The sequence below is a fragment of the Thamnophis sirtalis genome, unplaced genomic scaffold (assembly GCF_051295495.1).
Source record: "Thamnophis sirtalis isolate CommonGarterSnake01/CBP01778 unplaced genomic scaffold, rThaSir2_p1.2 scaffold_10, whole genome shotgun sequence".
NCBI classification, from domain to species: Eukaryota; Metazoa; Chordata; class Lepidosauria; order Squamata; family Natricidae; genus Thamnophis; species Thamnophis sirtalis.
In genome coordinates, this window is record NW_028261390.1 from 22901404 (window position 1) to 22917256 (window position 15853).

General features: G+C 38.2%; 1 protein-coding gene across 2 annotated transcripts; it reads left to right on the plus strand.

The window, feature by feature from the left end:
* The first annotated feature begins 5373 nt into the window (after positions 1 to 5373).
* Positions 5374 to 14583, plus strand: GAR1 (GAR1 ribonucleoprotein). Of its 2 annotated transcripts, none has more exons than XM_014072625.2 (8): positions 5374 to 5515; positions 6457 to 6569; positions 7342 to 7519; positions 7598 to 7752; positions 9753 to 9812; positions 11330 to 11450; positions 12565 to 12699; positions 13849 to 14583. In XM_014072625.2, the coding sequence occupies exons 3-8, from the start codon at positions 7351 to 7353 to the stop codon at positions 13860 to 13862; spliced, it is 654 nt and encodes a 217-aa protein (XP_013928100.2). In that variant the 5' UTR covers positions 5374 to 5515; positions 6457 to 6569; positions 7342 to 7350; the 3' UTR covers positions 13863 to 14583. The 2 variants fall into 2 exon arrangements, with proteins under 2 accessions (XP_013928100.2, XP_087580338.1); XM_087724212.1 differs by lacking the exon at positions 5374 to 5515 and adding an exon at positions 5543 to 5630.
* Positions 14584 to 15853: the final 1270 nt, after the last annotated feature.

Genomic DNA, 15853 nt, shown 5'->3' on the forward strand with positions numbered 1-15853 from the left:
TCTGTCTTTTAAAACATGTTTCTTTCTTTTCATATCCAGAGAAATATTCTGCCTTTTCAATATTTCCTAGAGTATTTCATTTTTCTGGGAGAGGGCTGGATGATAACTTCCCACAAAACAGTGACTGGTCTAAAGTCACCCACCTGACTAAGGTGGGACTTGAACCATGGTCTCCTTCTTTCTAGCCTGATGCCCCAACTTCTGGCTTGCAGCTCACTACCAGGCCGTGGTCTGTTTGAAACCAGGGCGCTAGAGAAATGGGCAAGCTCTTGTGAGTGGAGGGTGTTTGAGCAGAGAGGACTTGTGCTAAAGTGTGAAACTCCTTGCACGAGTGGAGGATTCTTACACTCAAGCACAAATCTCTACTCAAATAAGTGCAGGGTGCTTGCACTTGCACACGAACCTCCACTTACATAAGCAAGCAGAGGCCTTGTGTGTGTGCACCTGCTATTCACATGTCGTCGTCACCTCCAATGTCAGGCCAGGCTGTCAAGCTGGAAAGATTGGGGACTGCTGCACTAGACTAGATCAAAAATATGTTGGCCTTACTTGAGCTTGCCCAATAGTCCAGTCCTATTCAACCTTGATACACAGAGCAGAAAGTGATGCTGTCCATACAGTTTTAATAAGGGGCAAGTTAAGGAAATTTACAGATGGATCCATTCTGGCTTCCAGGTTAAAAAACAAACTACAAGATGCTATATTTAATCAGGAGAATGTGCCAGCTGGCAAAACCCAGCTCTCCTTTTCTGTTTAAACTGAATTTAGGCATGAAACCAAAGCTTTCAGGGAAATACTAGTTTGTCTGTGTGTGTGTTTGTGTGTGTGTTTGTAGGCTGTAGACTTATTAGTCTACAATTAGTCTTCTTTTTAAAAAAATGTTTTTTAAAAATCATTATGAAGTCCTTTATTTAATTCTCTTTAAATATGGGCTTCTAGATTATGATTCTGAACAAGTAGGATTTTATGAGGCAGTTGCATACAATAGATTTTGTGTTGTATTCTAAGCAAAAGGTTGATGTTTATTGCAAATTTTGACTTCTAGTATAAAGTAATCTTCATATGCCCATTCAGTGATTTTATAGGAAGATTTGTGAGCAACATTTGGGGGTTAGCATCTGCTTCTTTACAACAGATATTTAAGCAGGAGTCTGTTCAAGCATTTGCCTCGCAAAGGAGTAAAAAACATGATAAATTTGATGTATTAAGGTAAGACTAAAGTAATTAGCAAAAGATACCAGGGTGATAAGAGGTGCTGAATATGAATAGACCATTATTTGTGTAAAGAATAATGGATCTTGGCTTCTGGGGGTGGAGTCTGTTGCCGAAGGAGCTCAACGGAGCTCCTCTCAGAGTTCTGGTCTGTATATCTAATTAAGATCAATAGATATCACCCCTTTTTGGCAGAAAGGGGCAGGCAGAAGCTCAGGTGCTAGGATTTATTCGTAGTTCACAGCCCCTTTTCTTTTTTTGGGGGGGCTGCGAACGGAGAAAAGATCCAGCGTAACTGAGCTCTTATCTCCAGCCAGTTCTTCTCAGCTGCTTTTTTTTGCAGCCCTAGACAGGTGATCCCCCCCCTCAGGACAATGATAAACTGCTTAAAGCTACTTAAGACCAACACGAGCGGGTTCTACTCCTGAGATGTTCCTTTCTTTATAACTATCTTAAACACCAGCCTCGTTTTCCTTTGAGGCTTCTTTGTTCAATCGTGCTACAAAATGGCGTTTTTACAGTGTTGGTGATTAATAGATGATGTAATTAACTGGCTCTAGCTTCCCGGAGATTGCTCCTCATTAACAAGCAAAATCTACAAATAACTTATTGAGAACTGAGCAGGTGAAGATACTGCTTATCTGTTTATTCTCAGCTTTTATCTATAATGGCTCCCAGATCTAAGCAGGCAAAACGCTCCCCTTCGCATGTGCTTAAAGAACTTGTTATAAAATCGCTGCCCTTGCCTCCCACACCCCCTACTGGAGATTCCTTAACACAGGAGCTTCTTTATCAAATACTCAATGACTTTAAACAAGAAATCAAAGAATTTGTGCTGGACTTATGCGATAAAATAGAGACCAAGATTGCCCAAATAAAGATGGATATCTTTGAAGCTATGTCTACTTTGACAGATTATACCGAAGAAATGGAGACTAAACTGGAAACTTTGGAGGAGGCTAATTTTAATTTGACTTCCAACATTCAAGCATTACAACAAGAGATTAGAGATACTCAAACACAACTTATAATGATAAATTACAACAGAAAGGCATTTGCAATAAGAGTCAGAGGACTGCCCGAAAAGAAAGGAGAGAACTTGAAACAGACGTTTGTAGAGGCTTTCAGTCAAGCGGTGGGAAGTTCGGGATTCAATTTTGATTGGAATATTCGAAAAATCTATCGCCAGAATTCGTGTGTAGCAGAACAGAGACAGCTTCCTAGAGACATAATTATATATTTTTTCACAAGAGAATCCAGAAATGCGATCATCCAAAAGTTTTACAACAACAGGCTGCGAATCGATGGGCAGAATTTGTTTGTCTTTAAAGAAATACCACTCCAGATGCTGCAAGCAAGGAGAGATTATACTTTTTTAACCAAAGAGCTTAGAAACCACCAAATACAGTATAAATGGGAAGCTCCAGTTGGAATCACAGTCACATTCAAGAATCAAAGATTTCGTCTCAATTCTGTTTCGGAAGCTCGGGACTTTTATTATAAAACTCTGAAGGCGGGACTTCCTGACTCACTCGGAAATGCGGAAAGACAAGGTGAAGGAAAGACAAGCAGCAATTCACTTGGTTACAAGACGGAGGGAGTTGTTCTCCCCCTACCGGAAAGGCAGAAGAGCGGAAACTGAGGATTTAGCCATATCTTCAAAGCAGCGGGACACGTGGCTATAAGACAGAGGGTTGCCTTCTCTTTCCGGAAGGGCAGAAGAGTAAAGAATAAAGATCCAGCGATGTCTTTAAAATACTTTTTAAACTCTTGGATTGATTAAAATTTTAGGATTCCTGTTTGGTATGAAATGGTAAAGCTGTATATCGATGAGGAACGGAAAGAAGCATCGCTTATTTTGGACAGATATTGTATGGGATCTTTACAAGACTTATTTGAATTTTAATCCAAACTGCGCATGAATTGTTTTCTGGTGTGAGGAAAGTGGAGACCAAGATTTATTTGAATTGCGGTTTGGGATGAATTGAGTCGGGAGGAGTGGGGCAGAAGGGAAGGTGGAGCGGGATATTGATGAAGGGATCTTGGGACTGAATGAAGCGGTTTGGATTTTGGGCACACATTTTACGGATTTACGTGCTTGAAGTCTAACATAAAAAGCTCAGGATTTTAAAGTGAAGAGAGAGATCCTAATCTTATGGAATTTTGGCTTGGGAGGAATGGAGATGAGAAGCGAGGGGTAGGAAGAAGAGTAGCGAAAGTATGATTAGACTGCTCTGTATTAGAAGGTAAATTGATTTTTGTATAAACTATTATCTGAATATAAGGTTAAGAAAGGCTATTTGAAGAGTCTACAGGAAGATGGGGGTAAATATCAAAGAAGCAAGGGACGAAGATAAAATATAAATGGAATGATCTATTACTGTTTAAATCTTAATAATGATGGGAGGCTGAGCATAATGCAAAAAGATTTTTCTTTTTTTCTTCTTCTTTTTTTTTCGGAGTGTTCTTTTTATTTTATTTTCATTATTATTTTTAATCTATTTGACTATAAGATATTCTAGAAGGTGAATGGAAGTGAACTGTTCCGGGTGTGGGACCTGGGAAGTCGGAGGGGATTAGGGAGGGGGGTTCATTGGGGGTGGGTGGGTGGGTGGAGATATAGTCTCAATATATAGAATAAGAAGAATACACTTGTATACTGTTGTTCCTTATCTTTTCTTTTTCTTTTTCTCCTTTTTTTTCTTTTTCTTTTTCTTTTTTTTACCTTCTCTTTTCTTTTTAGCGCAATTTTTAGTAACTGAATAGATTAATGAATAGAGAAATGCACCAAAGTGAGAAGTAGAGGAAAAGAAGAGGGAGAAGTAAGGAGGGAGGAAGAGGGGAATGTAAGGAGGATGAGAGGGGAAGGAGGGTGAGGAAGATAGGAGGGGAAAGGGAAGTAGGAGGGGTGATTTTTGGAGGGAGAAAGGAAAGTTGGAGGGGGAGAAGAAGGGGTGTATGGAGGATGAAAGTGACAGGTTGGTTTTATATGTTGGATGATGAGTTGTGTTTAGGTTTTTTTTTAATATATATATATATATTATTATTGCAAATATTCAGTATATAAGTGAATGTACAAAATTGAAAATGAAAATGAATAAAACATTTGGAAAAAAAAAAGAATAATGGATCTTGGGCAGGCCAGGTGATGGATAAGGATTTAAGAAAATATATAGAGTGAAAGTGTTTATACAGAACTGATCACATGCTGTAAGAAATAAATAAAAAATTTGTACCAGAATGATAGTGATATCAATAAGTGGGATTGAATGCTCACTATGTTAGTGCCAAATATTTGTTTTAAAAAGGAGAAATGATAAGACCGCAACATGTAATCAGATCGAGCTGTTCAAGTATAACATATTTAGGTATACACAACACAGCACTGCACTATATTAAGATTAGGATTTAAAATGAATACTTATAATTAGATTTGACATTTTAAAAACCCATAAAATTGTGATTACCAATGAATTCTGAAACTATTGTCTATCCTAGAGTAAACTAACAACCTAAGAATAAATTGTACAGTTAAACCTAAAATATCAATGAGTTACAACCAAATTCAGGCAAAAGGCTAACCGATGAAGAATGAAGTAGTTTATTCACATAAACCAGAAATCAAGTCATTTATGTATCTTCAACTACTTGGAAAATTTCAATTTATTATGCGGAGGAAATTAGCATTTCTCAGATCCACCTTCAACATGTAAGACAGAAGAAAAATGAGCCTTCTTTGACTATCATTATAGAAAGGTGTGAGAGGAGTCCCAAAGGTGTTTTTGTTTTTTTCCAAGACTGGATTTTCTGATTTTTCTTGGAAGACGTTTCGCTTCTCATCCAAGAAGCTTCTTCAGCTCTTCAGAAGAAACGTGAAGTCTTTAAAAGAAAAAGCAGAAAGTCCAGGTGCCTCTTGAAAAAAAGCACCTTTGGGACAACCATGTCCTGGATGACCGAGAACCTCCATAGGTGTAAGAGAAGGGATTCAACCGAACCACCACCGTAACGGTAGATTCAACTACCGGTACCCATGAGAGATATTAGCGGGGTAGTAGTTGGGGCTGTGCATTTGCTCCAGCGTGAACCATGCCTTGCAGCTGGCTGCAAATTACTTGCACGACACACTGGAAAACATAATTATAGTGAAGCGGAAACATGATCATTGGTGGGCGGTGTCTTTTTTTGCAGAAGGGCTGGGATTGGTCAAAGTAGCTGGCGCAGTTTGTTGAGATCATCAAAGGTGAGCCGTGGCGTTGCTTTTGAGAAAGAGAGGCGGCCACGTGGGAAAGGGGACAAGTTTCGGGTAGGTGGGAGCCGTCACGGGTTTTGGGGATGGGTGTGGGAAGGTCTGCCTGGGAACGGGGACTGCTTCTGCCTTGCCATCTCCCGAAGTCTCCTTGGTGCCTTCGTAGATCAAAGTGTGTATGTGTATGTTTGACTGTGATACATACACACGCGTAAGATTGCTGTGTGTGTCTGTTTTGTTGAGAATGTAACGTCACTTTTAGGAGAGTAAATTATTGAATGAAAAGAGCATCGATCCTATAGGCAGAGTTGTACTTTTAAAAAAATAATGTGTTTTTGCGTTTTGACTTCCAAAGTGGGAGTTCTTCACGAGTGACTTAGAGAGTTTTAGTCCCGAATTAGATTTGACCCAAGGCTGCGTATTTATTGAGCTTCATTGGCGTTTTGAAAAAAACGGTTAAGAAAGATCGCACAGAATAAGGCTACGAGGTTCAGGAAATAGTTGTTCTATTATCTCTCCTCCCCTCCCCTCTCTCTCTCACACACACACGGCATTATCTCACCTGTTCCTTCTACACATTTTCCGTTGGTTAGAGTACAAAAATAACGTTGGCAGTCCAACCCCTTGTCCCAGCAGGAAACTCTACCTTTCCGGATGAATAGCTGTCCAATCTCTTCTTAAGAATCTCCAGTGTTGGAGCACCCTTAACTTTTGAAATCAAGGCGTTCACTGATTCTCAATGTCAGGAAATTTCTCCTTAAGTTTAAGTTGGCTCTCTGATAAGTTTACACCCATTACTTCTTGTTTTGCCCTCAGGTGCTTTGGATAATAGGTTGTCCCACTCTTTGTGACAGCCTTAAAATATTGGAAGACTGCCATCATGTCACCTACCTGTCCATCTCTTCATTAGGCATGCCCAGTTCCTGCAACCATTTATCATATGTTTTAGCCTCTAGCCTCCTAATCATCTCTGTTGTGCTTCTCTGCACTCTTTCCAGAGTCTCAACATCTTTTTTGTATGGTGGTGACCAGAACTGCAGTATTCCAACACACTAGAAGAGACAAGTCTCACTGCAGTCATTTGAAATAGCATTTCAGATCACTAAAAGAGGTGAGTGGACATTTTTTATATTAGTTCTTGCTGACTTGTAAAAAGAGGATTTTTAAAAAATGGATAAGTATATTGCCAACAGTATTGTATCTTGGGCTTTTTATTTGCATATTGAAATAATATTACAAAACCCTTTTTGATAACTTTCAGGTATACAAGTGTCTAATTCATAAGAAAGAAGATATTTTGAAAAAGTTTATGGGTAATGGGAGGTGGAACAGGTGTACCACTTTTTCTTGCAACAGATAATTCTCTCCAGATGTTAGAAACAAAATCAAAACATTTATTATGGTCATTGATCAGAAATAGAAGCAAGATATGATGTCTTACTTTTACATATTAAGATTATCTTTTAGTTTAACATGAGTTATGTTCTACTGATGAAGTCTTGCAAAAGGAAAAAAGGATTTTGACTACCCTGAAAATTTTGCTTTTAACCCTGTGACTTTAACAGGCCTGACAAAAATGCTATTTAATACCAATATATTAGATATGTTAATTCATTGAAAATACATTGGTGTCACCTGATGTCTTATCCTATTCTATCCTAAAATGGTCAGCATAGGGAGGATTTTATAGGGGCGTAAAAAGTGCATATTTTCTATAATTGCTGTGAACCTGAACTATTACTTATAGCTAAATTATTTCTTGCTTTGAAATGACTATATTATCTACTAGCTGCCTAATGAGTATTACACAATTGATAATACTGGTTAATACATATAACTGGAAGTTCAGCTGATCTTTTACACTTGTTATGCATATTGAACAGAAAGAAGACATGTCATTTCGAGGGAGAGGTGGAAATAATCGTGGTGGATTCAGCCGTGGTGGCGGTGGTTTCAACAGAGGAGGAAGAGGTGGTGGAAGAGGTGGATTTGGACGTGGAGGAGGACGTGGTGGCTTTAATAGAGGTGGTTATGACCAAGGACCTCCAGAAAGTGTAGTTAGTAAGTATATTGAATACTAGAAAAATTGGAGGAAACAAGAGAATCTAGCTAACTTGATTTCTTAATCCTTCTTTGCAGTTCTTGGACAGTTTATGCATCCTTGTGAAGATGATATTGTTTGTAAATGTGTCACTGAAGAAAACAGAGTGCCTTATTTCAATGCACCAGTTTATTTAGAAAATAAAGAACAGATTGGGAAAGTGGATGAAATATTTGGGCAACTTAGAGACTTTGTATCCTTTGTGTACCTTTGAATGCATCTAAATAGTTAATTTGTTTATATACGAGAAAAGTTTCCGTTTCAGCTGTATGTACCACCATATTCTGTCTTTTAAGAGAAGATTAGCTGTTTTACATTTGGACATTTTGGCTTGACCAAACTTCTAGATTAGTAAAAAAATAAAGTCTTCTTCAGGTTGATCTCAATTTCTAAAGACTTTATAGATATAGTTATTTATATTTCTGGATAACAATGAAATTAGAATTCCTAATTGCCTCCTATCCAACTTGTGATATGGATTGATCTCAGATACCTGATCCAGGCCAGCCAAGGTGTTGGATGGAACTTTTGCATTAGCTAAGGGAATATATGTTGAGTTTTCCACTTAGTATTTAATATTGACAGACCTTTTCAGTTGGTATGTAAGTTGGTATATAGTTACTATTTTGCTGACTGTTTAGAGTCTAAGTTTATTTTTTTTCTACCTTTATCTTGCAAATTTGATATCACAAACTGCAATATTTTCTTAAGAATCTAACTATTTTGCAGTGTAAATGAATCCTTTAGTCACGTTCAATTTTATTGCTAGTTTTGTGTGTATGTATTTGTGAAAGAGAGAGAGACATAGAGCATGGTTTTTATTTTTAACTGGTAAATAGAACCTTTTTGAATGCATTTAATTTTTGGAAGTCTGTCCTGCACTTGGAATCTAATGCAAAATCTTAGACTCATCTGATCATTTTATATTATAAGAAATTACTTGCAGACTAATGAACTTCTTAAAGAAAGTTAGGCTCTCTACCTTGCTTTGGGGAATCTCCTTGTGTTTCCTTGAGGGACATGAGAAATGGAGGACTTCTTCCCTAAGCTTGTGCTATTGTACTTTCTTTTTAATACAAAAACGTAGGGAGTGCTGTAATTCCAGCCTATTTTTATCTCCCTATGTTATTGAACTCTAATGTCTGTGATAGTTGGGAGATTTTAAAATATGGATCTTCAATATATCTAGAATGTATCATGTTGGTATCATGTTGGCTGTTAGTTTGTTGCTCCTGTGTTTCATAATATTTATTTTAATGATCACTCCAAGGAGGTGACTTTTTTAATTCAAGATTTTTTAATTTTTTAATACAAATTATACATATTACAGGAACACTCTCATTTACATAATCCATTTTACATCATAGTTTTGTTTTCACTTTCAACCAAATTATTCTTTTCTATTATTTTCATCTTTATAGTTATTTTGCTTAATACATAACAAATATCTTCAACGCCCCTTCAAAGTTACACCAAATTTTCATTTCTTATTTTCTCCATTTATATGTTTTACTATAAACAATATATATCTTCTAATTCAATTTAAACATAGAGAGCATTTCTTTCAATTTTTCTACACTTAACAATATACTATAATGTCTTTATTTCTTAATTAATTACATAACAATAACAATCTTACTGCTATTCTCTTTTGTCTACTAATGTAACTCCTTTCCCCTTTCTTTCTCTTTTAACCATTTTCTTTTGGGCTCTCAAAAATTTCCCTTTTAATTCTTTTTCTTCTCCCCCCTTTTCCTAAACTTCTTCTTTTTCTTTTTCCTATTTTTGTGGTTATTGTATCTTTTCTTCAGAGTATTTACTTTTATTCTAGTAACTTTTCCCAGGGTTTTCCCTGTTCCTCTCCCTTCCTTACTGTTTTGTGGTTTCTTTTTTGGGGATCTCCCCCTTTGCCTGCTTTTTCTTTGTGACTGTAAATTCCAGTGAAATCTTCTATCTGCATTTTATTTTCAATTTTTCTTCCACGTTATCTTCCTGTACCTCATTTGTGCCCTCTTTCACCTCCTCTTCTCCTATTTCTTGTTCTGTAAGTGACTTGTCATGAATGGGTTAAGAAAGTCTTTTGTAGATTTCTACCTATTGGATCATCATAAAATTTGAGGATTTACTTTTAAATTGATAAAAAGACATGTGCGACAAATCTTTATAAGAGTTTTCCTTAAGCCACTTTGAAAGTACTTTTCAGTTAAGCTCTCAGAAAATATGAAAGCTTCATCTTTCAAAAAACTACAAAAGGTAAGTCCTGCTTTATGTTCCCTTTATCTTGCTGCCCGTTAAATATTCATAAACATCTGTCTAAATTCTAAAAACGTGTATGAAACTTACATCCTTCTTGTTAGTGTTATCACATTGATGTATTATTCTTGTGGTGTTTCTTTGTCATTGTGTATTTTATTGTTCTGTCATCTTATTTTTATTTTTGTTCATTTCATTTTGTTCTTTTTTATTTTTGTAAGCCACCATGGTGAGATAGGTGGCAAATAAATTTAACAAATAATAAAAAATAATAGTGGTTTATTAACTGCTGATTCATTAGGGCAATATCTATGGCATTGAACTAGGAGTAGAATGCCAGAGACTGTCTCATCCTAGGCACAAAGAAACTGAGCCAGTCATTCTCTCAGACCTAGGAAGGAGGCAATGGCAAACCACTTCCAAAATTTTGCCAAGAAGACTGCAGAGACTGGTTTAGGTAGGTGCTAGGAGTCAACACTGATTCAAAGGCACACACAGACACAGTCACATCCAGAGACACGCAGGGAAAAAGTAACTGACTATATTAATGGCTATTATGACTACTAAACATCGGCATTCTCTCATGCTCAGTGGTGCCCTTTGGTGCTTGTTTTGATTCTCTTTGTCATTCTTGGATTCCCTGAGGGTAACGTCTGAGGGTTATCTCTGCAGTACTTCTGAACAGTAATCTCATTTTTTATTTTCATTTGGGTAGTAATTGCAGCCCCTTGTTTTGCAGTAATATTTTTTAAATTAAACAAAATAAAATCCCCTTCTAAAAGGAAAAGTTACCAATTTTGCAAAAAGGTATGATGTCAAAAATGATTTTAAGTTTCCCAGGATTGGGAAGCAGGATTGCATCCTGTTTATTGTACTGTGTTGTATTGTCTTCTAATTTCCAAAGACAAATTCCTTGTGTGTCCAATCACGATTGGCCAATAAAGAATTCTGTTCTATTCTGTTATTCTATTCTATTGTCTTTGATTAAGCATATTTGATGTGCTTGAAAGAAGTATGGGTTGATTTACATGTGGCTAATCTATCCCATAAGTCATGATTACAGGTAGTCCTTGACTTACATTTAGTGACCGTTCAAAATTGAAGCAGCACTGAAAAAAGTGACTTAAGACCATTTTTCACACATGACCATTGCAGCATCCTGTCATGTGATCAAAATTCAGATACTTGGCAACTGGTTCATGTTTGTGACAGTTGTAGGATCTTGTGATCACCTTTTGGGACCTCCTGACAAGCAAAGTCAATGAGGAAGCCAATTTCACTTAAGGACCATGTTACTAACTTAACAAATGCAGTGATTCACTTAACATCCGAGATAAGACAAGTCGTAAAATGAGGCAAACTCCCTTAACAAATGTTTCACTTAGCAACATACATTTTGGGCTCAGTTGTGGTTGTAACTTGAGGACTACCTGTATTTTTAATTGGCTCAAGAAAACAGCAACATTTAAGCCAAAAGCAAAAGCTCGGCAAAGTCTAACGCTCATCTCCTCCTTCAGTTTTATATCGACCCAGCAAAATTGCTCCCCCTGCAGAGGTTTTTGCCAAGGCCGCCTGGGGAGAAAGGAGCCCCAAGAGGTGGGCGGGGAGGAAGAGGAGGGCGAGGAGGGCGAGGCGGAGGTAGGTAGACTTCTTTCTTACAGGGCGAACAAGTTATGCAATAATGGAAAAAGTGTTTTTAGAAGATTGCAAACAATATGGTCCTGACAGCAGCTAGGACTGCTCATTGGATTTGCGCAAAACTTCACATGTGAAGGAGAATGGAGTAAATTGGAAGGAGGACTTAATTTATTCAGGGATGAACAGATGAGTCTGAATTAACTGTATTCTTCTGTCTATAAGATGACCCCATGTATAGGACGCTCCCATGTTTCATGTAGAGTAAGTAAGCACACTACAAGTCATCACCATGCAGAAGCCCTCTTATTAGAGAGAGAGCGTAATACAAGCACAGGAAATGCATCACAGGAACAATAGAGAGGAAACCTAGGCCGGCAATGTGATACAGGAAACAACTACAATAGAGAGGACTGCTAGAGCTGCATATAAGGTAGAGGCTCGTCTGGCAGAGCTGGAGGATGGGGATGGACCACCACACCTTCTCTTCTCGGCCTCCTGTGTATAAAATGCCCCTCCATTTTCAAGTAAACGTATTAGAGAAAAAATAGTGTCTTATACAATACTGCATCCCGAATATCATTCTCCATAAAATTAACCTCTCTACATAGTTTTAGGATGCTGAAAATGCAGCCATAGCAAAAAGGAATTAACCCCATGTTATCGGTTGTGTAAAATACCATAGTGAGAAGGGGAGCGCTGATTTCGGTTTCCTTCACAGGAAGACAAATCCCTGGTTAAGTTGTCTGTTAATCCCAGTTCGTCATCCCAGTCACATTATTTGGATAGTCGGCAGGATAGTAAATTAAAAGGAGTGCCTTAGTTGCATGCTAAGCTGGCCCATCCTAGGAACAGCTTAGTTCTTTTATAAAGAAAAAAAAGGCAGTTGCATGCTTTAAAGACTGGTGCTATCTCTGATAATGAGCTCCATTATCTATAAGCGAAGATCTTATTACAATTTCTTATGAATGTTTTCTGCATACTTGTTTAACGGATAGATTTATGGATCTGTTTCATTTAGGCTTCTGTTTTCTATGTGCTATTCTCACTCACTGGATACTGTAAAAGTCTCATTTGACACACACACACACACCCCTCTACTTTTATTTGTTTATAGGTGGCCGAGGTTTTGGAGGTGGCCGAGGCTTTGGAGGTGGTAGAGGTTTTGGAGGAAGTAGAGGTTTTGGAGGTGGTGGAGGTGGCGGAGGCTTCAGAGGAGGACGAGGCAGAGGTGGTGGCCGAGGATTTAGGGGTAAGTGTATTCATAACATAATGATATTTGTTTTTAGTATAATTCCCTATCTTGCTATTTGTTGTGGGCATATTCTGTATTATCTGTGCAATGTTTAGGGTCTCTGCTTCTCAGATAATTGGCGACTTTCAAACTTTAGAAGAAAATGTAGTACTTCTTGCAAAGTCATCAGAGCTTCCTTATTAATCATAGATGTTTAGTGTCCTAAATGGGAAATGTGAACACCAGTACCAATGGCAAAATATGAGAACATGTTGCACAGGTATTTAGGCATATATGTACAGCTTATATGAACAATCATAATGCTTAAAGAACTCGTCTGGCTAATTGGGAATGAATATGTGTCAATACATGCCAATATACTGCAAAACAATGTTATGATAAATAATAAAGAACATTAAGACAGTATAGAAATGGGGTTATAGAAGATTTAAAAAGCCAGGGATCAGAAATTCCCAGAATTTTGGTGCAATCCAGCACTTTTAAGAAGATCCAGTGATGCTGGACTTTAACAGTGATGTGCAGTTAGGAAACTACTCATTTGTATATACTGTTGTTTTAATAATCTAGGTGTGGTGGTATAGGAGACATTCAGTGAGGGGACTATTGGCTGCCACTTTTGTGGAAAAAAATGTCACTCTGGAAAAATTACAGTTGAATTTTACTAAAGGGATATCAAAATTAATCCAAGCAGTTGTGAGATAAAAGACAATGCCACAGCCAAGCTTTACATCTTTTTGAGACTAGATATGGAAGATCTAGGTGGCTCAGTGGCTAAGACACTGAGCTTGTCGATCAGAAAGGTCGGAAGTTTGGCAGTTCAAATTCCTAGCATCGTGTAACGGAGTGAGCTCCTGTCACTTGTGCCAGCTTCTGCCAACCTAGCAGTTTGAAAGCATGTAAAAATGCAAGTAGAAAAATAGGGACCACTTTGGTGGGAAGGTAACAGCATTCTGTGCACCTTTGGTATTTAGTCATGCCAGCCACATGACCACGGAGACCTCTTCGGACAGCGCTGGCTCTTCGGCTTTGAAACGGAGATGAGCACAGCTCCCTAGAGTCAAGAACGACTAGCACATATGTGAGAGGGGAACCTTTTACCTGTATCTTATGGAAAATCTAATTTTTCTTGTTTTATTTTCATATTAGGAAGAGGATACTGAGTGGAGCTGCTGGAAACAGGACATTTATGGCTTCATAGGAGAAATGTAAAGAGAAGACTTCTTATGAACTTGAATGATACAAAATGGAAACCATTTTAAGCATACAGTTAGCTGAAGAGTAAAGTGTTACCATGCCAAAAGTTCATAGGTTTCTTTTAATATGCAACAGTTTTAAGAACTAGATATCTGGCTTGCAATCTATGTCATTATTTGGAGACATTAAGTGGAAGGTTATTCTTAAACTTTTTAAAAGGGACTGTTTTTAATATCAAGAATTTATCCCCTTATATCTTCAGTGAAACTAAATAACTTTCAAAGGTGTCTACTTTAAAATGTCAAATAAAAATATTTTGGATTTCTGGAAGTTGATTTTAAAATAATTTATAGATCCACTCCAAATGTATTAAAACATATAAAAGCACCTGAGGGCAGAACAAGAAGCAATGGGTGTAAACTAATTAAGGAGAGAAGAAACTGAGGAGAAATTTCCTGACAGTTAGAACAATTAATCAGTGGAACAGCTTCCCTCCAGAAGTTGTGAATGCCCCAACACTGGAAGTTTTTAAGAAGATGTTGGATAGCCGTTTGTCTGAAACAGTATAGGGTTTCCTGCCTAGGCAGGGGGTTGGACTAAAAGACCTCCAAGGTCCCTTCCAATTCTGTTATTGTATTGTATTTTAATGAGTTCCAATAGAAAACATATATTTATCTCAGGATTGAACTGTGGAGTCCTTGTGCTCTTTGAGTTGCTTGTTTGCTTGCAGATTTTTCATTACCCAGCTCGGTAACATTATCTGGTGATCAATGTATCAGAGTATCAATGATGTTATGTAGTGGATGTTCTGACCCAGCCTTGGCAAGTAATGATAAGCTGTTTACTCATGAGTAAACACAAACTCCTTTTCAAACAGAGTAGGAACAGTCCTCTATTCATGTGGATAAACAAAAAACCAAATGTAATTAGGCCCAACAGACATGATTCTGGTCTAGAAATCCGAATTGCTTGCTGTATCCTAAAAATGAATGTCTGAGACAACCAGCCACTCCCTAACCCATCCTATTTATTTCCCAGTCAGGGAGGGGCTAACTAGTGTCCCTGAGAGCCGGCTTAGTGTTTTCCTTTGCTCTCCTCTCTATTCCTCTCTGCGCATATGCGCATATGAGGGGGGGGGGGCAGGAGTGGGCTGCTACAGGTTCGGCCAGGTTCAGAAGAACCCATACCTAACATGGCCGATTTGGAGAACTTTCAAATCCCACCCCTGGCTGGCCCCTCCCCTGCCACCCCGTCTCTCCAAGGAATCTCCACATGGCCGGTTTTGGATGCGAGGTAAGTGCAGTCCCCGCACAGAGGCTCAAGAAAGGGAAAAATGGGCCTCCCGGAAGGCCTCTGGAGCCTGTGGGAGGTAGTTTTTGCCCTCCCAGAGGCTTGAGAAAAATCTCATCTGGGGAAGGCTAAAACACACACACCTGGTGCAGGAGGCTGACTAGGCCACGCCCATCCAGCAATCAGGCAGAGATCCTGTTGGTGAAATTTTTGAAGCGCACCCCTGGATGGGCCCCATCTCTTCCTCCCCCTCACTCAGATCTGCCCCCAAAGATGGCTGCCTCTCCACCTGGGGGAGGATGGAAGACCCTGGCTTTGCCTCTGTCTCTGCAGCTAGCTCTGCTGGCAGCTGACCGGCCACAACAGTTGGGTAACGCAATGTCTCAGGCTAACAAATCAAACTCTGAGAGTATCAAGGATTCTAAAATCTTAATTAGGATTTGAAATATAATACTTTAGCATTTCTAATGCAGCGGCCAATAAAGTTTTACAGAATAATGCTCAAAGGTCTTAACTTCCATGTGTTCGATGCTGAATATGAGATGAAGATGACTGTATCTTGTATTTAACTCTCTGGTTTAAATGTCAAAATGACAAAACATAAAAAAGTATCAGTATGTGTGATGTCTGATTATCTAAAAAAAGTTTATATAACAGGCTTTAAGGC

Coding starts and splice junctions, on each gene's coding strand:
- GAR1 (XM_014072625.2), top strand. CDS start 7,351: ATGTCATTTCGAGGGAGAGGTGGAAATAATCGTGGTGGATTCAGCCGT. Junction 7,520..7,597: donor ACCTCCAGAAAGTGTAGTTA/GTAAGTATATTG, acceptor CCTTCTTTGCAG/TTCTTGGACAGTTTATGCAT. Junction 11,451..12,564: donor GCGAGGAGGGCGAGGCGGAG/GTAGGTAGACTT, acceptor ATTTGTTTATAG/GTGGCCGAGGTTTTGGAGGT.